Source organism: Mytilus galloprovincialis, chromosome 6 (genome assembly GCF_965363235.1).
Source record: "Mytilus galloprovincialis chromosome 6, xbMytGall1.hap1.1, whole genome shotgun sequence".
NCBI classification, from domain to species: domain Eukaryota; kingdom Metazoa; phylum Mollusca; class Bivalvia; order Mytilida; family Mytilidae; genus Mytilus; species Mytilus galloprovincialis.
In genome coordinates, this window is record NC_134843.1 from 4,285,586 (window position 1) to 4,310,692 (window position 25,107).

Here is a 25,107-nt window from a genome sequence, read left to right on the forward strand (position 1 = left end):
TGTAATGACAAAATTCATTTTTGTCATGACAAAATTCATTTTTATGACAAAAGTCATTTTTGTCATGACAAAATTCATTTTTGTGTCACAAAATTCATTTTTGTCATGACAAAATTGACTTCTGTCACACAAAATTCAATTTTGTGTTTATTTTTGTGTGGACAAAATTGACTTTTGTGACACAGAAGTGAATTTTGTAATGACAAAATTCATTTTTGTCGACAAAATTCATTTTTGTCATGACAAAAGTCATTTTTGTAATGACAAAAGTCATTTTTGTTGTGACAAAATTTAATTTTGTGTTTATTTTTGAGTTTTGTTAAACAGAAGTGAAAATTTAACAAAGAAGTCTATTTTGTGTTACAAAACTCAATTTTGTATCACAAAACTCAATTTTGTATCACAAAACTCAATTTTGTATGCAAATGAATTCTCTCATCACGAAGAAGTAAGAAGGCCTCTCATTGGATATAGTAACCGCGGGTCTCGCAGGTTCAAGGATACATCATATGGATTATGCGCTATTCTGCAAAAGACTGAAAAGTAAGTATAGATACCTTATTAAGTATGTATATAGCAAATATAGGACATTTTGTACAATATTGTTTATTCTAATATGACGTCCTTCTTTGGCTAACACTGTGTAATGTATATATAAATAGGATACATCCGACGTCAGTTGTTTTATACGAATTTCGCGAAATCGCACATGTTTTCACCGCCCATCTAAACATTTCTGTAAAAAAATTAGTTGCCATTTATTACAAAAAAAAATCTATAATTCTAAGCTTGTTTCTCTTTTTTGAAATCATATGTACCTGAGAATCACCAAATAAGCTGGAGGTGGAGTACATGTATACCACCAATTTATGTATGTTATATAGTTATCAAAATCATTTAAAAATATATTTTCGGTATACTTTTTTTTCTATGGACTCTCATTTAAGTCCCACCCTATTCAACATTTTCATAAATGATCTACCTCAAATTTTTAAACAGGATGACTGTGATCCCTTGAAAATAGAAGACAAATATTCGAAGTCTCCTATTTGCTGATGATATTTTGATAATGTCTGAAACTAAAGAGGGTCTTCAGTCAAGTTTAAACCATTTGTCTCAATACTGTGATAAATGGCAGGTAACTGTAAATTGAAAAAAAACTAAAACTATGATTTTAACAGGTTGGGAACAAACCCCCCTGGATGGTGATTATACCTGTATAGAGGGATAAACCTTCTTTAGAGGGATAAAATTATCCCTCTATAGAGTGGTATTTGTGTTTGCACTGGATTTAAATTTCATGGTAATATTATTAGTCAGAATGGAAATCTTATTCATTCAGCACAAGAATTAGCCAAAAAATCTATGAAAGTAATGTATTCTATAAAAACATATTGTAATTCGATTCATCAGACTCCTGTAAATTTGTCAAACCATTTATTTAACTCACTCGTCAGACCTATATTAACTTATAACAGTGAAATATGGTATATGGATGCATACTCATCCTTTTATTAAGCTTCAATTAAAGGAGATAAAAATAACAAAAAAGTAGATACTCTTAATTTCATTGACAAAAGTCCACCTGATAAAGTACTAAATAAATTTAATAAGTTAACTTTAGGAGCAAAAAAATGCTCTTGAAATATAGGTGCTCGATCTGAATTAGGCAGCTACCCTATTGATTGCTTTATAAAAAGACAAACTCTTCTTTTTCATGATAGACTATTAAGGGAAGAAACTAGTCCCTTACTAAAAGAGACACTAAATTTGGCAAAAACTTTACATAATGCAGGTATTTATTCTTGGTACTCCTATGTAAATCATGTCAGAAGTCAAAATGATTTAGAAATTGTTAACCAAAATAAGGATAAAAATAATAGGCTAATATACAAACAAAATCTAGAAAACTCCTATGAAAATTTATATAATGATAAAATATTAAATTTACAAAAGAATAGCAAACTCCAACTTTTTAAAAAAATAAAGAAAAGCTATAACTTTGAACCATACCTACTTTCTCAAAACTTTGAATATAGACAACTAATTTCTAAATTTCAAATAAGTGACCACTGCTGATTAATAGAAACTGGAAGATCTATACAGGAAAATTCCCAGAGATTTAAGACTATGTACACATTGTGATGTACTAGATGATGAGTTTCATTTCTTTTTTAAATGTAAAATAAAGGAACATTTAAGAAAAGAATTTTTAAATGAAAATAAATATAATAACTTAAATGATATAGATAAATTAAAACATATCCTCAATCCTGAAACAAAACAGGACACTTGCAAATTAGGCTCCTTTTTAAAAAAATCACTAACACTGAGGGCAGGGAGTCCTTGATATAATTTGAATCTCTTATATATATATTGATTTAAAAAAAAGACAAATTATAGTTCAAAGTGTCTCCGTTGTTTATTTTCATTGTTTTATGTTAACTGTATATTATGTATAATGTTTTAAGCCATTGGTCCATATGGGCGTAAAGTGCTTTTCAATAAAGAAAATTATAATATAAAAAAAGAAAAAAAAGAAAATTCATTATAGAATGCACCACCAAACTGTTGACAGTCAGAAATGCTCATTTATTGTCCCCTCTAAAAAATTATGTGAGATTTTCATACAACTTGTCTCCTTTTTCAATATTTTTATACTGTTCTTACATCATGTACATATTGGAAAATTTGTTTTTCATTTATATTTATTGGTGTCAAATTTTATCCTTTTAAATCAAAAGAGAAAATGAGAATTTTCAGTTAGGACTAAATTCAGATGCTAATAGTCAACTTTGAGAATTTCTGTAACTTCATAAAATGACCTGAGATTTTCATAGAATAAGGCCATTATGTCATGTTTATACTGTTCTTACAATACATGTAAAATCTTAACTCATTTAGAGATATATACTACATGTTGAATAGGCAAATTCTACAATTGTTTTCAGTAAATCATGACTGTCAGTGATAGCAACTGTTATTTTTTTCAAGTCATAAGATTGTTACAGACCTTTACAAGCATACTCCATGCAAATTAGTCCTAAATATTACATTTTGTGATTACTTAACACAAGATTTGAAAATTTGAAGTTAAATGCAAATGGAATTAAACTATTTGATAGGAAACAATTGTTGATAAATAATACTCCAAATTGACAACAACACTTCAAATTAGATACCAAGCTAGGCTTTAGAACAATTTCATGTATCATATAATAGTAAAACGAACTCAATTTACATTGTAAAGAAACTTTAATTTTCTATATTTATCTTATCTATTTAGAACTCTATTGCTAATTTCACTTTTCATTGTTTCTCTCACCATGACGTCAAATTTAATGCACCACTTTGAGTACTTCAGGGATGAATTTCTGTATAAAAATTGTCCTGATGAAGCCTGCCTTGCAGGCGATACATGTAGACCACAGCAAATAAAATTGCAGACCATTTGAAGTGTTGTTGTCAATTTGGAGTATTATTTAAATGTTGCATTCATTTGCATAATTTGACAACCCGGCATATCAAGGTATCCACTTCAGGGACTCTATCGAAATGATTCACACAGGCGTTGGTTCACCTCTTGGAGTTTAGTTGTTGATAAAGTTAATGAAATATTTAATGTTTTATATATATTAAAATGTTAATTGAATATTTTATATATAAATTAATAGAAATAAGGTTGAGTCCCCCATTAACAGTTTGATTTTTCCCAACAAAAAAGCTAGGGTCTGCCCCTGTCACTATTCTTAGTAAAAAATGATTTTGCCCTGCCCAAGTTTGCACATGCCAATCTCGCAGATAAATATTGAACAGTCCCTAAATAAAACCACATTTAAAAGAATGTCTGTTTCCCCTCCCCCGGGTCTACCCTTTGTAAACAGACCAGGAAGGCAGGTTCTTTTTTTTTTTTTTTTTTTGAACTGGTAGTGATTGTCATAGCATGGTCACATGAATAGACCACTTTCAAGTTCATCCGTCACTGGAAAAAACTCGTCAATTATACGCGCCTTTATCACCGTCATTTTTGCGTTTAGGGGCGTCGTCACTTCCTCCCAATGTTGAGAGAGTGGTTGGAAAACTATAATTCTATATTGTACGAATTATTCGGCAAATTGAATTCTCAAAATTGACAATCAACACTGCTGTCATTAGGGAATTGTCAGTAAGTACCTACAGAGCAACCATTATTTCTAGTTTATCCTGCACAAAGACGATCACTAAGACGCTTGATGAACGTAAATAGTGCAGGGATACAGGCGAGCTCCTCTATCTGGTAAGTGACGTCATAAAGGAGTGCATAATTGACGAGTTTTTGCCGGTGACGGATGAACTCGAAAGTGGTCCATTGTTTGACTTGTCCAGTCCAGGCCACTTATCAGTTGTTTGTGCTCAATTTTATTGTATTTAATTTTATTTAGATTATCAATCCTTCAGCTTTCAAGCACTTTCCAAAAATTGAAACAAATTATTTTCAGGAAGGGGGGGGGGGGGGGGAAAGGGAAACAAACATATTTTTAATTTTGGCCTAGCAAGTTTTTAAATATCATATCTTATGAACTTTTAAATTTAATCCAATTCAATTATCGGAAAAGTAATGCCCTTAAATATTGTTACTATGACAGTAAAAATTAATAACAGCTGTGACAACATCTTATAACACATAAGAATTGGTTTATTAATTTAAAACCATCTAAAATATGTATTAAAGATAATTATAAATATTCAATGCATATATTTTATTTTTGTCCTTGAGAGATAATTCCTAGGATATCTGTTAAAGATGTCTAAATTGACCAATAAGGCTAAAAAAAAATTATTATTCATTTCTAGAGACAAATGATACTAATTGATATTTTTCTTCAATTTGAGTAATTTTAAATCTTCTATTAATATCAAACATGCATACCATACTATACTTTTGACAACAATCAAGAACTGATGACCTTTTGCACACAATGTCAAAATTGAGCACAACAACGGATGTTATGATTTTTTTTTATTTACGCAAGAGAACATCGTGAGGATAAGGGGATACAAGTATCTACTAAATTAACACAATCAACTTTGACCACATTTATTTGAAGAACTGGCCCAACTGGAAAAAAGTTTGTTACATTGTCGAGAACTGATAACACTGATAGAGATTACAAAGGACATTTCGTTGAGCCGGCAAATGACGATGGCCTTCTTTAAATAATGGAGTGTATTGCTGCCGAGTAGAGCGAGGCGGAAAAAAAATAATGGTGATTGTTGTAAAAAATAAACAAAAAATAACGAAAACACATGAACTCTTCCTACAGAAGGGACTGATCATTTAACTTTAAAAGGGGGGGGTCATGTTTTTTTTTCTGGCCAAATATTTATTTTTAAGACACGTCACAACAAATTATTTTTTCAAACTTAACAGGGGGGAACTGAACACGAAACATGTGAAATAAAATTGTGAAACGAGAAATAAGATCATAAATATTAAAGCAATAAGTGATAGAAGTTATTATTCAGCCATTATTGGAGATCATGCAGTCATTATCAATGATCATGGATACTTTGAGTCACATTTTAGTGCTGGGCTGACTTATAAATCATTTCTGGCCTACTTTTCAATCAAATGTGTGATATTTTAAGCACGAGAAATTGAAGCTAACTGACACGAAAAATGGGAAATATTTAAGGGGAAACACGAAGCACACACACTGACCCTAACACAAGAAAAGGAGAAATAAAATGTCTAAACACGAAAACACAGTAAATTAAAACAGTTGGAAACCTTGCACGAATATAACCCTTCACCACCCTCTTAACATTATTTTTATGGTATGCATCCTCCCTCAGAATATTTTTTCTTCTTCCTTTGAATATTTTTTTCCCTCAAAATTTAGAATCAATTATATTTTTGTGTTGGCAAACAAATTATAAAAATTAAAAGGCTCTTGAGCAAGTAATCGTCATGGATAATCAGTTGTATAGATTCTGAAATTGTAATTGATAATTTTTAGTAGATTTTCCTATTGAATGCATAAAAAATTTTTTTTTTTATTTTCAAAGAAAGCTTTGCCGAACAATTGAGTTGTGATGAATGAGAATAATGATCCTCCACCACCTGCTAACAACAGTGTGTTGTTGCAACAATTTGGACAGGTAAGAATTTAATATATGAATGAAACTGAACACCATGAGACAGAGTAATTTGTTTGTACATTAAAGTCTGCCTAAACCAACAATTTTGATAACTGAAATTCTGTCCAAACTTTCAGGGATCACTTTAGGCTGCCACTTGGCTTCATTGACACAGTAAAATGATAAAGAACGCACTGAAACATTTACTGTGGGCCAGATAGACGCAGTACCGATTCTAAGGGTGCATGGTTTATCAAACAATGCCTTTACATAATTGCTGTTATCCTTGGAATCTTACTTAGAGGCCACCATTACTATGTATCGCATATTTTGTTGTTGTTGAACTGACCCCTTTTGTCGGAGTTATGTGACTAATTGACTATTTCTTATTATTGTACACTAAGGGAACATTTTGTGGATGCAATTCCTCATCGACCACTAATCCGATTTCTTTAAATTTTTCAGGATCGCTAGTTTCCATAAGTACTACATCATACTGCACCTCCATTTTAATATCAACCAATTTTGTTGGAGTTACATGTATGGGACCATACTGTTCTTATCCCCCCCCTGTACATTGACGGTGGCATTAAGCTTTACCCTTGTCTTTATGTACATGTATATATGAAAAATAGTTGGGTCCTGTTCTATAACTAATGTTTGCCTCAACCAAGGCAAATGATTTAAAACTTATACACAAATGTTTATTACGTACTACAATGTACACAATACAGATCAGGTTCAAATTTAGGTACTGTCACTTTTGCCGTTCTTGAGTTGTGCCCCTTTTTACCTGAGAAAAGATAGTATATGAAATGCTAAGTACCATAAAACACAGATCTTGTTCCTATTTGGGTGGCGTCACTTTCACTGTTCCTGAGTAATTCTCCTTTTCCATTTTGTTCTTGTCCCGATTATGCATGATTCAATCCATTTTGCCCGCATGGACATCCAAGTCCTTTAATACACATTCTTCATTTATTTATTTTCCCCGAGTTGTAGTTTGAATATCCTATAAATGAACAGGAAATGGTTTGGGACATAAATTGAATCATTTTAAGTGAATGGTGCAGAAGCTTAGCAAAGAGGCAAAGATCTATATTTATAGAGTTTCGTATGCACCCCCACCCCCCGTAAGATGACAGGGGCATTAAGATTTACCCTTGTCCATCTGTATGTCCATCTGTCTGTCCTTCCGGCATATTCCCTATTAATTTATTAGTTTAAATTTTACTAATTAAATATTTAATGTTCTATCTATCCTTTTTCTGCCAGTTCCTGCAGACTATTCAACCATTGCTTGCCACTCAATCTTCATCAGCATCAGATGCTTTGTCAATACAGTCTGAAGTAACTCAACCAGAGAGACAGTCACAGATTGCATCACAGACTGAGAGCTCAAAGCAGTCACATCCAAGGCAGATCTTTTCCCCAAGCCGTTTACGTATACCATCGGCAAGGATGGTAAGATAATTGCTTATTTTATGCCGCCTTTTATTGCCCCGTCTTGATGGGTTGATGTAAGTTTTACCTTCTGTTCTGTCTGTAGGTGCTAATGTATGTCCTGCATATTTTCCTCAGCTAATACTTTGGAATTTTCCATGTCCATGAGAATGGTTTGAAATTTGATGTTTAGCATGAGTTGTACTCTATTTTCCAGACATTTTTAGCTCGCCTTCCTCAAAGGTAGGGTGAGCTTTTGCAATCACCTTGCATCCAATAGTTTGCATGATTGTTTCTTAGAGTATTCTGCACAAAATGATTGTTAAGATTTTCAGAAAGATCGGTTGACAGATGTTGGAGTTATGGCCCCTGAAACATGTAGGTTAAGGTAATTAGTTGAGGGATTCAGGTTCCTAGGCGCCTCTAGTTTATATAATTTCATTGAATTTCAGTGTTACATTTTTGTGAACTAAAACGTAAGAACTGTCCATGGGAATGATTAAAAAACGTGCATACAGCGTCAGCATGAGGGTTTGTAATGTGTGTTTTTGCAACTTTCATTAAGGTGGAATGTCAATATCCTGTTCACCAAACTTTTTTTAGGCGTTGACATTCATGTTCTTTGGACAAATCAAAAAAATTTGTTTTTTTAAATTTTATCTTAATTCTTAAACTTCATCAAGAGCTAGTATGTTTTCACGTCTGTCTGTCCATCAGTCACCGCAAATCAGTTTTCCACACTTTTTTAAATCGTGCTTGAAGATATTGATTTGATATTTGGTATATAGTTTAATAAACATGACCAGTTACAGATCAAGTTCAAATTTGGTTTATGTAGGATGATTTTTTGTTGTTGTGGTCCTACTAATAAGGACTTCCACAAAAATTATCAGTTTTCTATACTTTTCAGCGTCAGGTTTATAGTTTTATTATGACTAGTTACAGATCAGTTTTGAATTATGTCCTGGTCTGATGATTTTTGGTGAAGTTATGGTCTTTGGACTTAGAGAATTTATTAATTACACAAATACTGTAAACCAGGTTATTTTCTTGCTGTCTTTTTCTTGCGATTTAATTACCAACTAAATCCACATCGACTGTTTTAAAATTACCATTTTACAATTATAAAGTGAAAAAAGTTAAATACAAAAGCATGTTGTGTCATATTTTCCTGACAATTAATATCTACCTTGAACTTTCTTAGTACATTTTAAGTTCTATTACATCAATGATTTATAATATTTGCATATGCTAGTTCTATAATTGACGCCCGTCCCCTTTTACGGCTTTCATTATACATGAACCTTAGGAATGTTAGCATGTTAACTTTATGAGTATAGTTTTTAGATATGCAATTAGTGTCATTGAGCCAATTCACGTGCAGGCTTGTTAAAACAGTTACACAATTATATGAAAGAAATGACTTGATCAAAAGAGCATCTAATGCTGTAGGTGTTGTGTTTTGTTGTTAAGGTGGTACCTAACACTACAGGGAGATAACTCTGTAAAATCGGCTAAACATTTTAATTATGTTGTGTTGTAAAAGGAATATTAAGCTTTTCCGATTGATCAAAATTGGTGTTTGTCAAATTGCTATATAACCAGTGTAATTTTTCTGACAAAACGGTTGGTTCAATTTTTTTATATTTTCATATTTTAGTTAAAGTGTCACAGAAAATACTTTGACAAAATTTTATGAAAATTAAATGAGCCAAATTTATTGTAGTGAAAGTGTTGGGTGCCACCTCAATCAGTAGACTATTTGATACGTGACAAGAAACCACTGCAGATTAACGGATTGGGGTGTGTCATGATTACATAACATTTACTGTTTTAGTGTTTATTGAGCCAATTAGTCATGTCAATTGATGTTTTAATATTTTAACAAACTTACAAATGATAAACAGTCTGTAATTTCACTTTGTCTTTTTATGAATAATTACAGATAATGTTTCAATTGGGTTCTAGTCTTATGATTTGTAGGTCCTTGGACTTAGAAAAAAGCCCAAACTATCTGTTTTCAGAACTTCTTTTTCATGTAGCTTAAAAATATTGATTTGATATACAGATTTTTGACGAGTCATGTGTTAGTCCGAGTCCATACTTGTCTTTACTGTTCAGGGTTCAACCTGTGTGGTCTTATCAACAAGCTGCACCCATTGAAGCCAGTAGGGTTCCATGTATTGTTTGCAATATATTAAGAATGCTTGATGAATGTTTGTTTTCAGAATTCTAGTGCTACATTGTCCCTTTTGAGGGCAGAGTCTGAAGATGACTTTGTGCAGCAATCAAGTATGGTGAGTATGGTAATGGTAAGTTGAGTATTTATTTGTAAGTTACATTAATTATTATATTATTTCAAGGGAAATCATGTGTAAAAAAACAACAAAATTGTGGCAGGAGACATGTCTTAAGTATTAATAATGGTTACAGTCTCTGTTCACCTGGCCTTTACATGATCTAGTTATTACCATATATACTATAAAAAAAAATCTCATGGCAGGCAGTGTTTTGCAAAAGAGGACAGCTATACTGTAAATTTGTATACATTTTTATTGATGTCATAAATAAGTTGGCATGATAATACAAATTTTCATTTGAAATATTTTTAAACAGCCTGTTCTTAGACGTCCCAAGCGCACAAGGGCAGTGGCGGTTGAAGTCAAGGGAAAGAGGAGGGGACGAGTTATCACAAAAGACGTTGTAATACTGCCTCACACAACATCATCACATCTTGACACCTACACTATGCCTACGTCAAACATGATAACAGAGTTGGCAAAGAGGAACATGGTGGGAAAAATTACATTTTCTTCTGTTGACAAAGAAGATGCTGTAAGGAGTGAAATAAATTCACTTTTTGGGGATTTCAGTTTCGCATATCTGCAGGTATTGATTGATCTTAGGTGCTGCTTGGTTTGATTGTTAATTAGTTAGACCAGGCATTGTAAGACACAAAAAAAAGAAAACAAACATTTTATGTTGTTTTGGCTGATAAAATTGACTTCAGTTGGGTGGCATTAAAGGGAAACTTCACGTTTTTTCACTTATCATCTTATGTTCATAATTCCATAAAAAAAACATATTCACCAAGTTTTATTTTGAATTAAAACTAATAAAGAAGAAAATGGGGAATTATTAATTTTATTCCTTCAAACTTCCTGACTAATTTGACGTAGTTGAAGTCTTTTTGCATGCTGGGAGTGAAATAAATCTCATTTGAGTCTTGTTCGTTAGCCATATATATGATAAGGGCATTTAAAGTGCATCAACGACTTTTAGTGTAGCTATCAACCAACTAAAAACAAGTGATAGCCATACAACTTTTAAAATGAGATTGTAGGATTTATATGCGGATTTTTTATATGAAATTTAGTAATAAAAGTTAATCATACAATAGAACATTTTTATGATGTTTTTACTACAAATATTTTAAACAAACAAATGAAACTGACATGATCAATAGTGTATTAAAAATACATGCTTGATTCTGACAATGGGTATTAGGGCTATTCCATTTAAACATACATCAACCCCCAGGAAGGCACTATGACAATAGGGCAGCCACCCAGAGAAGCATTTTTACAAATTTTGAAGGATTGTCCTCATCAAAACTTTGAAAAGGGCACCCACCACTAGAAGTGGTTTCAAAATGCCTTCCTTGGGGTTGATCTATGTTTAAATGGAATAGCCCTTATTATGTGACACTTTGTGAATGTTGAATGCGTGGTTAAACTCGAGATAATTACTGTGCCTATCCAATAAGCTTTGTGGTAGTAAACTACCTATTGCCTGACCAGTTTAAAAATTGTCAATACAATTTGTCCATTTAAATTGTACAACAGGTATTGTGAGAGCTATTATCAACAGGTGGTCATTTAACTACCTGTAGATTTACCTGGTTTGTTTTTGACAGAGCTAATTTAAATGAATTTAAATGAATGATACATGTAGCTAGCTTGCTTTCCTCATGTTTAATGTCCTGAATGAACTATTCTATTTAGGTATGGGATATTTTACATTAAATACACTATTTGTTCTTTCTAATAAAGATATGTATTGTATATTTATTCATTTTGCTTACAATCACAAATAAATCATTGCTGGTAAATCCCACTTTCATAATGAAGAATAAAGCATTGAAATTTCTATTCACTAAGCCATTTGTACTTTTTTTTGATATATATTGAAAATAAATTTTTAAACAGTAATTCCAATTGAAGTAGATCCTTAATATCAAATGAAACTTAGCATCACTACTATTCCATTTCAGGAATCTTAATATAACATGAAAATATATCCCATTAGAAAACACTACGCCACACATAATTCATCTTGTAGAATTATTCACAAATAATTGGGCTATCCAAAAAAATCCATTTCACAAACACTTTAATTCCATTTAGGATCAAAAACTTAAAATACATCCCACATTAAAAACACCATGAAGCAAACATATATCGCCTTTTTTATAAACTAAATTCACTGATTGAAATTTCCATCTTGACTATTTTGAGACACAAAAAGAAATGGCTTAAAATGTCCCATCTCTAAATAGAATAGTCTATTCTGGACATTGGTCATGATGCATGAGGAAAGCAAGCTAGCTATCAGTCATTTAAATTTTACCTTTTAGGAATAGTGAAGATTTTTTTACTGGGTAGTTAAATGACCACCTGTTGATGAGCTCTCACAATACCTATTGTACAATTTAAATTTATTCTGGTCAGGCAATAGGTATTTAAATACCTCAAAGGTGATGGGATAATGACAGTAAAAGATGAGCATATATTCCATTCTGATCTTTTAATCTTCAATCAGTGAATTCTAGCCATCACGGTTCACCGTTCCAGGTGTGAACAACTATGTATGATAAAGGGAAATGCATTAGCTCACTTTTAAATGAAGTATGACTTCTGATTACTTTTGTAACGATGAAATACTTAATTAATTTAATTGATTAAATTTATAAAAAATAATAGCCTTTTAAACACAGTGTAATGAACTTATAAAAAGGGGGCTAATATACCAGGTAAACCTACAGGTTGAAGTTGAATTTTCAAGAAGGAAGTATGCCATCATGATGAAACTCAATACACGTATGCATTTCGCTTGCACTAGTCCACATGGACTAATAATTGACTCAAAGGTCCAGATAAGATAACTGGTAATACAAATTTAAGACAGAAGCCAGAATCACTATAAGAAGAATATGTGATGTTTTATTAATTCTTAAGTTTTTAAATCAACCATATTATTCATCTAGGTTATGCCAGGAAATAAAAGTCTCAAGAAACCATTTGTTTCCAAGAGTGTCAGGTTTGATGCAACTACCTTGATAACCATGAGCCCACAGGGACGAATGTACATTTTGGCACTAGAACCTGTCCCCAGTGCATCAAGTATAGTAAGTTCTGATAAGAATGCTTATAATACATCCTGCATTGCAGGCACCCTATAGTTTTCACTTTATCCTTCTGTCACCTGTTAACAATTTGTTGTTAACACAAAAGCTTTGAAATCCTTACGAAATACAGACCTGAAATTTGACAGCACCAGAGTTTTACTCAAAATTGCATTTGGTAAATCATGAAAGTTCACAGCTTATTTTGATCTCTGCCAGCGTTTCCAATATATATGGGTTATCATTGCACTCGTCCCTTGAAGACAGCCTTAGAGATTATATGTTCGTATGAGCTCTGTACAGTGATACTGCATAGATGCCAACCATTATGATTTTGGCGTAGTTTTCCGATTTTGCGATAAAAACTACGCTATTACATTCAAAGTGGAATAGTTACAGATTACCAATCATCGTCGTTCAATTTTAAATTTGTAATACACAGATTTTTATCATTACTTTTCCGTCCTGGTCTGGTATTTAGAAAATGCCAATGTAATGCTTTCGAATTCTCGAGAGTTATCAACCAATTGTTGAGTAACTAACTGACTTCCGAAGAGGCAAACTTGCATTTTATGAAGTAGCCTTCCCCCTTTCTCTACTTCTCCTTGACAAAACGAAAATGTACCAGTCGAGAACATCTGAACAATTATTTAATGCTACAGACAACATGTTAAATGACAAATTTTAGTGCACATCACTTAACAACCACTTGTCAGTAATTTTTATTGGTAAATGTAAGTTTATGAATGATAACTGAAAGCTTTTCAAAAATACGTAAAATTTGATAATTTGTTACTGATTGTGTTAAAACAGGGTTGGCATCTATGATACTAGACATATTATCACTCACAATTTAAAGGAAAGTTAAGCAAAATAGCTATAAAACCACATATAAATGCATCATCAGATAATCATAAAACTGGAGATAAATACTGTATACAACAGTGTTGACCGGGTACTAAATGTCCAATATTTTGTTTGTTCTCAGTAAAACATTCAGTTCTTTCTATTTGAATCAGTATTATATTTTGGAAAAACATTAATTCAAACTTTGGCAGTTTTGAATATTGGGACTTTTCACTGAGCACAGCACTGCAAATGTACTGCCTAAATAATTTCATAATGATGTTCATTTTCTGGATGTGTGCTAATGGAAGAGGTGGCTACGCCATGCTATGCGACCCCTCCTTACAAAAATTGATTTTGACCAGTAAAAATTAGCCAACACTTCATATAAACAAATAGACAAAAGCTTTAAAACTGTTTTTTGCAGTCATCCTGAAGATCTATTGAAATTGGCAAAAGTCCAGTAAAATTAAGTTTGGTCCAGTAAAAGTTGTTGATGAACTTGACTAGATGTCCAGTAAGTTTATCTAAAAAAATATCAAATTATGTCCGTTAAAAAGGTCTTTGGTCCAGTGAAGAACCTACTGTTTTCGTACTATTAGTTAAAAGTTTTTGGTGTACTGCACTGCCTAAAATCAGTGGTGGATGTTAAGCCTATAATTGTGCATATTCACTAGTTTCTCTTTAAAAGATTAATGAAATTTCTATTTCATTTGAATTTAAAGGAGAGCGATGAGGATGACAAGGAAAACAACTTGGATGGCATTGAGAACCACAAAGCAGGTGAAATGGAGTGTCATGAAGCTGACAGAAGCACTAGTGTCCATAGAGTAGGTTTTATGGCTTATTTTAATCTATTTGTGCCCCACAACTTGAAGTTTAGTTGCATATTTTTTAACCCTTATCTGTCAGTCTGTCCTATTTAGGGGATAACTATTCCCGCAGTTTTATGCTAGAATGTTTTTACCTGCATCACCTGTGGTGAAAGCAGGTCTAGTACTCACTCCGTCGGTCAGTCCCTCTGTCTGTCAGGTTTTAACTTAACGGGTGGTTTTTTTTCTACAAAGCTTGAGATATTGAGCTGAAATTTGAAATATGAGTCTACTATGATGAGTTACAGATCAAGTTTGCTGTTTGTTTGGGTCAGCTGGTATTTGGCAAAATTACAGCCTATGGATTTAGAAAAAAAACAACAGTTTAATGCAAGAAAGATTTTGATTTGTCTTATGTTTGTTCATGTGTTGAAGATATGTATATTAGGATTTTATAGTTCACGTTAACAAAGTTTAGGTTGACTATTGGAGTACCCTTGGCGTTCTTGTTATATGGAGCTGATCAATTTCCAGTTGCTCTAGATAATTAAGTTTGTTGTATAGTTATTTGTTTTCCAATATACAGACAAGTGTTTGTTTTATTTTCAGACATGCCCAGCTGGTCACACTCTGGAAGGTCTTGGTAGTAACTGTCTTTGCTGTGAGCAAGACAGAGAGTATGCACAGGTTTTGGCTATTGACCGTGAAATAAGAAGAAGAGAGGAAGCAGAAAGGAGGCAAGCTACTGAAGCTGCTGAGGCAGTTGAATTAGTAAGTAATGTATATGCAGTGATGTGTGTGAGAAAGAATTATTCCCACAACTTTATACTTACATTTTTATACGCCCGGGCAATAACTCAAAAACACTTTCACCAATTTCCCTGAAACTTAAGTGAATTGTTATATCTACTGAGGTAAGCTCCCTTTTGTCTTTTTTTAATTTCAGATTTTTAGTTTTGGATTTATGGGGCTTTATTCATAAAAAAAGGGGGGATTTTCAACACTTTGGACAACAACTCAAAAAGGCTTTCACCAATGTCCATGAAACTTTGGTGAATTGTTTATATCTATTGATGTAACAAGTAGCACTTAATAAAATCTGATGAAAACATAAAATTTGTAAAATCTTTAGTTGAATTTAAAACATTAAATTTCTTGTAAAAAATAGGTTCCATGAATGTCATACGTTAGTACTTATTATTGAGTAGTTGCAAGGATGAAAGCACATTAGCAGTCCCTGAGATTCTAACTGTTCCCTGAGGCATATATCATTTTATGATAACATACTTTCATCACCTATTTCCTCATTTAGATCATAACTTTCAGTAGAGTCACTTTCACCATCTTCACTTTCACTGTTTCTTCTTGCTGCTCCTCATTGTCATTGTAGTCTTTTTTGTCATTTTTCTATGCCCGTCGTCTTTCAGACGGGACGTATTATGGTATACCGTTGTCCGTCCGTTGTCCACACTTCAGACAATAACTCATATAAGCTCCCTTTCCATTTTTATACCCCACGCAACGAGTTGCGGAGGGTATAATGTTTTTGATCCGTCAGTCCGTCCGTCAGTCCTGTTTCTTGTCATCGCAACTCCTCTCAAACCACATAACAGAATTCCACGAAACCTTTTTCAGATAATAAGGACATACTATGTAGTTGTGCATATTGACAGAAATTTGCGATTCAATTTTTTTTCTAGGAGTTACGCCCCTTTGAACTTATTTACTTTAATGTACTACTGCAACAGTTTGTCATCGCAACTCCTCTCAAACCACACAACAGAATTTCATGAAACCTTTTCAGATAATAAGGACATACTATGTAGTTGTGCATATCGACGGGAAATTGCAATTCAATTTTTTTCTAGGAGTTACGCCCCTTTGAACTTATTTACTTTAATGTACTACTGCAACAGTTTGTCATCGCAACTCCTCTGAAACCACATAACAGAATTTCATGAAATTTTGTAGATAATAAAGACATACTATTTAGATGTGCATATTGGCAGGAAATTAATTTTTCTTATACAATTTTTTTTTCTTAAACTTATTTAATTTCTCCAATGACAATTTGGGGACGTGGGGTATGTGAGCGTGCTCTGACACTAAGGTTCTTTAATATAAATATAAAAGGTACTTGGTACTCAGAAAGTGTGTTGTGAACAAGATAGAATGTATGGATGAAAAATTAAGACAACAAACTCAGTTAAATTTGAGGTAGCCTTAATAGTGCCAATTTTTTTGTGCATTTTTATTTATTATTTGACAGGGCTCACACTATTTCTAGTTGATCATATAAATTCATTAAAAGACAAGTTAAAAGAGCAACAGGCGTATCATGCGCTAAAGTGCAGCCTTTTATTATCCACTGCCGTGAAAAAAAAGAATTTTTATTTCACAACAGATTAAGTTAAAATTTTGACACACTTTTAAAAGCTGTATGCATTATAGCTTGAACAGTCTTAATTTCATCATTTTCATCCATTTTTTATATTTGGTAAATGCCTTTTACGTGATTGAAAATTGCAAAATTTTTCTTGTTAGTGTTCTAGAATTTGATGTTTCATTTGAACAGTAGTATCTAATCATGTTCACACAAGTGTTGATATTCTCATTCTCAAATTTTAACTTTACTTGCTTCCTATAACAGATAAGATTGAGGAGGCAAACAAGATTGCTCGCTGAGCAAACAGATTCAGATCATGGATTTGAAATAAAGATACGAACGCAAGAGGGAGTCCTGTCCAGAAAATTCTTGGAATGTCAGGACATTCAGGTAAATTTCAGTAAAATATGAACAGAAACAATGCAACTTGAACCCCTTTTGAACAAAGTTGGTTGTGCAGGGTCTGTAGATTTTCTGTTGTATTCTCTACATATTTTATACAAATCATGCAGGAGCTGCTCCATGCGTGTTAGGCAATTTCTTACAAATTCCACAGACAATTTATTGTGTGAATCAACATTTATTTTTAGAGTCCTCCCTTCCAAGTTGTCATTACAATGAACATGATGAATATTATAAATGGTTAAAAATGTGACCATATTGTCAATTCTGGCAATTTTGAGCTTGAATAAAACATTCAATAATGTCACAAAATGACGTCACTTTTCATTTTTGGAGAAATCAAAAATGAAAATTAGGAAAATCTTCATTTTCACAGAATTTGATACATAACGGATTCCAGAAGCATTCTGTCAAAATATCAAGTCATTTCTATAATTAACTTTAAAGATATTGGCATCTGAATTTAAATTCCAACGAAATTAATATAAGTGGGGCGTTTCTTTTGTTGGTTAGTATATTTCATTGTTTCAACAAGAATCATGAGCTCTAGGAATTAAATCACCAAATATATTGCAGTGACTATCAAAAGATTTTTTGAATAGAAGTTCATGATATTTTATTTTCTTCGTTAGGTGCTGATGGACTTCATTGGCTCACAGTCAAGTGCAACTGAGTTTTTTACTGTTAGGGGTGCAACAATGGAGATGGCACTAGAGTCGTCTTTGTCAGGCAAGCCATTGTCACACTTTGGGATAACTGGCCCAACGGTGCTAAATTCTGTCTGGATGACAGAAAGCGAGGTAAGAAAACTGAAGTTATATATTTGTACCCTTTTCATTTTAGTGTACTGCTTTATTATGTCCCAACCATGTACAGGATGTGACATATAGTGTTACCCTTGTCCATAAGTCAGTCCGTACATAACACTTTGGTTAAGGTCCATATCTCAGAAAGTAGACATGGTATAGTTATGGTACTTCACCTGTGGAAGTGTCATGGGTAGTGTGCCACGGTTCAGAAACTCTCAGGTCACTTTGACCTACATTTTATGCTTCATTGACTCTGGTTCAGTTCTTTTGAGTTGAGTTTATATCTGGGAAAGTACAATCTATGGGAGGGACATCTACAGGGTGCTGAATGGGACTTGCACTTTTTGTAATCAAAATCAATTTTGTGTTTACAAAATTCAAATCTGTCATTACAAAACCATTTTCGTCTTGCAAAACTATGTGATTCAGACTTGTTTTATGAGAACTTCAATTTTGTAATGATAAAAATTCTTTTTGTAGACAAAATTCTCTTTTGTAGATAAAATTCATTGTTTGAGAAACAAAATCGACTTTTGTGAGACAAAGATATACTTTTTTTGAGACAAATTTTGTCTCAACAAAATAGATTTTTGAGAGTCAAAATTCATTTTTGTTGAGACAAAATTCATTTTTGTGAAACAAAATTCACAAAAATGAATTTTGTCTCACAAAAGTCAATTTTGTCTCAACAAAAATGAGACTTGTTGAGACAAAATTGACTTTTGTTGAGACAAAATTGATTTTTGTGAGACAAAATTGACTTTTGTGAGACAAAATTGACTTTTGTGAGACAAAATTGACTTTTGTGAGACAAAATTGATTTTTGTGAGACAAAATTGACTTTTGTGAGACAAAATTCATTTTTGTGAAACAAAAGTGACTTTTGTCTCAACAAAATTGAGTTTTGTGAAACAAAATTCATTTTTGTGAGACAAAATTAATTTTTGTTGAGACAAAATTGACTTTTGTGAGACAAAATTCATTTTTGTGAGACAAAATTGACTTTTGTTGAGACAAAATTGATTTTTGTGAGACAAAATTCATTTTTGTTGAGACAAAATTGACTTTTGTGAGACAAAATTCATTTTTGTGAGACAAAATTGACTTTTGTTGAGACAAAATTGATTTTTGTGAGACAAAATTGATTTTTGTGAGACAAAATTGACTTTTGTGAGACAAAATTGACTTTTGTCTCAACAAAATTAACAAAATTGACTTTTGTCTCAACAAAATTGACTTTTGTGAGACAAAATTCATTTTTGTTGAGACAAAATTCATTTTTGTTTCAATTTTGTCTCACAAAAGTTGATTTTGTATGCAAATTAGTTCACAGAATCCAAACTTAACTAATTTTCGTTCAAAAATGACTTTTGTAGCCCATTTATCAAATACGGTAAGGCCTAAAAAAAAAAAGATCTGTGTTACCGGTAACATCATCTTGAAAAATAGGTCAGTAGGTCTCTAAATTTTTATTTCTGATATTTTTTTTTTTTACATTGTTAATGAAATCTGGAAAATTATCATGGTTTTTCTCCAAGGATGGGTCTGTAATTAGTTTCAAATACCCAAAGTGCAGCCATTTGCAATGTTTTTGAAGCACCTGGTGTGCAAATTTCTTGGATTTAACCTATTTGGAATACCTTTTTAACATTAATAAAATGGTTTACTGGCTTTCTGTGACAATAGAGGCAAGGTAAATAAATTATTATGTTGATTAACAGAAGCCTGTGTCAAAAACAGGGTCGGTTGATACCTTTTTTGTTTTGATTAATCTAATAAAATAATTAGGGTCAGGGCTTAAAAACAGGGTCAGTTGGGTTACTGGAAACTTAGATTTTTTTGTCTGCCTAACAATAGTCAAGTCTGTGATACAAAATTGATTTTTTTCATGACAAAAGAAACTTTTGTCCACTGAAAGATAATTTTGTATGACAAAATTTAAATTTGTAGTATACTACAATTTTTATTAAACAGAACTCATTTTTGTTGAACAAAACTCACTTTTGTCCATAAAAATTTGAATTTTGAGTACAAAACCACAAGAGTCCTTTTCGGCACCCCAAAACATCTGGTTTTACACACACATTTTCTAGTTGGCAATGCTTTATCACTGCCTCACTACAACTATAAAAGTTTTTCTAGTCGCTTTCCACAAAGCAAGTTTTAATCATTTCTTCAGTTTACTGATGATATTAGTAGCTTTTAAATGAAAGTATATTTAACAGTGTGTGTATACGCTCGTCTTTTAGAAGGGACGTATTATGGTATACCATTGTCCGTCATCCGTCGTCCGCACTTCGGACAATAACTGAAAAACACTTTCACCAATTTCCATGAAACTTAAGTGAATTATTTATTTCTGTTGACGTCAGCTCCCTTTCGTTTTTTTTTTATTTCAGATTTTAAAGTCATAAGAAACGAGTGACCGATGAAAAATAATGTTCTTCCAATTCTTGAACCAATGCATACAAACATCATAAACTTAGTCTTCTGTGCTCGAATTTATCACTTTTTTCGTGTAAATTTCGTATAATCGTCAATTTTTTTTTCAATCGGTCAGTGTTGAAAATATGGCAGGTAATTAAAGTTCGTGTTTTGAAGCCGAAGTTTAACGATTGTCACATGTTTGTCAACAATTGACGAAAAATAAACAAAAAAGCATGGAAATTGAGCACGTGTTTAACATGTATATTCAGATAATAGTTTATTTTAAGGACATCCATGCGTATTGTGGTCACCGGATTTTTACGAGATGGGTCACACTGAGGTCACCTTGCATACGGATAATATGTCGGGGGAATTGCTTGCTGGAAGGAAGCAATTCCAATAAGTAAACTTTTTCTAAATATGAATAAATTAAAGAATTTTCTTCAGAAAAAAGTATATGTACATAAGTTTTATAATGAGAACTATCCATTGAGTTATAAAAAACATATGCATTATTATTTTTTTATTTGAGGTTTCTTATGACTTTTAGTTTTGGATTAATGGGGCTTTATTCATAAAAAAAGGGGGATTTTTAACACTTTGAACAATAACTCAAAAAGGCTTTCACCAATGTCCATGAAACTTTGATGAGTTGTTTATATCTGTTGATTTAAGCTCCCTTTCAATTTTTATAAATTTCAGATTTTACATTTCCGTGTTATGAATTTTTATGCTTAAAAAGGGGGGGATTTTCCAATTTTGGACAATAACTAACACTTTCACAAAATTTTATGCAACTTTGTTAAATTGTTTATATCTATTGACATAAGCTCCCTTTCCATTTTTATAAATTTTAGATTTTACGTTTTCTTAAGAAATGAATTTTTATACTTATAAAAAGGGTATTTTATGCAACTTTGGTGAATAGCCTTAAGGTGGTACCTAACACCTGAACTAAAATTAATTTGGCTCGTTTAATTTTCTTAAAATTTTGACAAAGTATTTACTTTGACCCTTTGACAAAAATATAAAAAAATCAAAAAAATTGAACCAACCGTTTAATCAGAAAAATTACACTGATTACAGATTATATAGCAGTTTGACAAACACTCATTTTGATCATTGAGAAGCTTAATATTCCCTTAAGAACACAACGTCATTTAAACGTTCTGCTGAGTTATCTCCCTGTAGTGTTAGGTACCACCTTAATAGTGCCAAATTTTTTGTGCATTTTTATTTATTATTTTTTTTTTTGGGGGGGGGTATTTGACAGGGCTCACACTATTTCTAGTTGATCATATAAATTCATTTAAAGCATAAAAGACAAGTTAAAAGAGCTACGGGCGTATCATGCGCTAAAGCGCAGCCCTTTATTTTATATTGTTGCACTATTTTTTTTTTAGACAGCTGATAATGGTGAGCAGACATTTGCTGATACTCCAACTATTGGTAGTGCTTCTACTATTGAGACTATGAAGGTACTTAAACCTAGTAGATGTCGAGATATTTACAATAGATTGCAGCAATCTGAATAAATTCTTATTTCTTCACAATTCAAGATTTGATAACTTAAATAATAGAAAAATTAATCGAAATGGGAATTTGTCAAACTCAAAGGGACAACAACCCATCCAGCGAGTAAGAATAAATCACAGGAAGACACATCGGTCTTCAATGAATAGTGAGAAACCATCACACCAAGAGGTAGGACGTAGCCGGCCCTGAAACCTTTATGTAAACTGGTTCAGTGAAATGGGCTTCTTTCTAGACTTCACATACCTGCCAACTTTTGAAAATGCCCATGGGGGTTTTAGTGCGCGACAACAATTTCAAAGGTTGCAATTCTTTGCGATGACTATTTTGCGCGTGCTGTTTTGTGGTCTAGAAAAAGTGTCATATTTGTAAGATGAGCGTACATGCCTTTTTCTTAAGTTTATTTGCATGATTCTAGTTATTATATCAGTAGAAAATATGAACATGTAGCTGTAAGACCAGGAATTATTTTCATGTGTAAGAATACTAAATAGTTGTTGACTTTTCCAATTTAAAATTATACACAAAGACGGACCAGCTTTATCAGGTTGGGAACAACACCTAGGGATACCCCCTCAATGTTAGGACATTAAAAACCACTTTTTTTTCAGTACAAATGAGTACATGTAGATCATAAGATGTATAGTTCTTTGGGAAAAGTGTCTTCAAGTAATATGAATGTGTGCTCATTTGTACTTAAAAAGTGGTTTTTAATACCCTAACATTGAGGGGGTATCCCTAGGTGTTGTTCCCAACCTGATAGACCACAAAACAGCACGTGCAAAATAGTCATCGCAAAGAATTGCAACCTTTGAAATTGTTGTCGCGCGCTAAAACCCCCATGGGCATTTTCAAAAGTTGGCAGGTATGTTATCACAAAAAAAGATCAAAGGAAGAATCCACAAAATTGCGATAAATATTGTTATTCTTCTTTTCAGGCCACAATTTTTTCTCACAGGCAGAGTTCTGCCTGAACAGTTAAGATTGAAACTTATTTTGGTCAAAAAAGCTGTCATTGTCATGAAAGCTGTCAAAACGCGTTAAAATGTTTTTAAAAAAATGGTCATTTATCTCCAAAACTGTTAAGCAGAATATGATGAAACTATGTATAATTGTTCAATAGGCTATGAAGGTGGAATTGATGGGAAAAAATAGTAAGAATTGTTGATATTTTGGCAACCATTTCGAAAGATGGGCTACAGATGGCTACAAACTCAACATTGTCTTTTTTCAACAAAAATTGATGTTTTGGCTAATTTTATGATTGTGAACAACATGCAGCCATCAAAAATGACCAGTGGCAACATCAACTATAGCTTGCAATTCTAGTTATGTTTGACATTGTTGCAAATTCAAATATAATATTAAGTCATATATTAAGTCATTATGACAGATAAATGTAATAAAAATTTATTAATTTACTTTTGTTGGGGCACTTTAGGGCTTGGTACATGGTGTGGATTGAAGACCATGGGGTGACCCCTGGATGAAAGTGTTTTTTTTTTTTTTGTGATTGATTCTGTATTCACTTATTTACTCCATATCATTTAATTTTCTCACATAATATTTAGAACATAGCACATAAGCAACTACTTTTCAGGAGCCTAGAAAAATAGATGATCTCATTGAAGCATGCAGTTTGAAGCTTGATCCGAACATATCAATTATCTCAATCCTGCGTGAAGATGCTATTGACACCCTTCTTGTGGAAGTTGCCCGTTTTAAGCCTGGATCAAGGTTACATATTGAGTTTGAGGCGGAGGATGGCTGTGATGGTGGAGGGTTATTGAGAGAGCTTAACAGCCTTGTCTTGAAACAGTGGGAGAAATCTTCTCTCAGCAATGGTAAGAGCAGAACTGGTTCCAAAATCCTCAACTTCAGGTTGATATTCTTCTTTTGACCTTTTTAACTGTATTATAGCATATTAATAGACCTTTTTAACTGCATTATAGCATATTAAAAGACCTTTTTTAACTGCATTATAGCATATTAATAGACCTTTTTAACTGCATTATAGCATATTATATAGACCTTTTTAACTGCATTACAGCATATTAATAGACCTTTTTAACTGCATTACAGCATATTATATAGGCCTTTTTAACTGCATTACAGCATATTATATAGGCCTTTTTAACTGCATTACAGCATATTATATAGACCTTTTTAACTGCATTACAGCATATTATATAGACCTTTTTAACTGCATTACAGCATATTATATAGACCTTTTTAACTGTATTATAGCATATTAATAGACCTTTTTAACTGTATTATAGCATATTAATAGACCTTTTTAACTGTATTATAGCATATTAATAGACCTTTTTAACTGCATTATATCATATTATATAGGCCTTTTTAACTGTATTATAGCATATTAATAGACCTTTTTAACTGTATTATAGCATATTAATAGACCTTTTTAACTGTATTATAGCATATTAATAGACCTTTTTAACTGTATTATAGCATATTAATAGACCTTTTTAACTGTATTATAGCATATTAATAGACCTTTTTAACTGCATTATAGCATATGAATAGACCTTTTTAACTGCATCATAGCATATTATATAGACCTTTTTAACTGCATTACAGCATATTATATAGACCTTTTTAACTGCATTATATCATATTATATAGGCCTTTTTAACTGTATTATAGCATATTAATAGACCTTTTTAACTGTATTATAGCATATTAATAGACCTTTTTAACTGTATTATAGCATATTAATAGACCTTTTTAACTGTATTATAGCATATTAATAGACCTTTTTAACTGTATTATAGCATATTAATAGACCTTTTTAACTGCATTATAGCATATGAATAGACCTTTTTAACTGCATTATAGCATATTATATAGACCTTTTTAACTGTATTATAGCATATTAATAGACCTTTTTAACTGTATTATAGC

The 25,107-nt window shown here is 32.2% G+C and overlaps 1 protein-coding gene across 6 annotated transcripts in view; it reads left to right on the forward strand.

The window, feature by feature from the left end:
- The first annotated feature begins 174 nt into the window (after positions 1-174).
- LOC143078748 (uncharacterized) overlaps positions 175-25,107 on the forward strand; it is a 42,354-nt gene continuing 17,421 nt past the window's right edge. Inside the window, exons 1-12 of one of the 6 annotated variants that reach the window (XM_076253698.1) lie at positions 175-543; positions 6,049-6,141; positions 7,396-7,584; positions 9,792-9,875; positions 10,180-10,398; positions 12,830-12,970; positions 14,539-14,643; positions 15,235-15,396; positions 17,276-17,401; positions 18,046-18,213; positions 22,053-22,127; positions 23,783-24,026. In XM_076253698.1, coding sequence (XP_076109813.1) covers positions 6,076-6,141; positions 7,396-7,584; positions 9,792-9,875; positions 10,180-10,398; positions 12,830-12,970; positions 14,539-14,643; positions 15,235-15,396; positions 17,276-17,401; positions 18,046-18,213; positions 22,053-22,127; positions 23,783-24,026 — 1,579 coding nt within the window. In that variant the 5' untranslated portion in view covers positions 175-543; positions 6,049-6,075. Of the gene's footprint in view, positions 544-4,938; positions 5,247-6,048; positions 6,142-7,395; positions 7,585-9,791; positions 9,876-10,179; positions 10,453-12,829; positions 12,971-14,538; positions 14,644-15,234; positions 15,397-17,275; positions 17,402-18,045; positions 18,214-22,052; positions 22,128-23,782; positions 24,027-25,107 lie in introns of those variants that run through there. The other 5 variants (XM_076253695.1, XM_076253697.1, XR_012979257.1 and 2 more) reach the window with 5 other exon arrangements.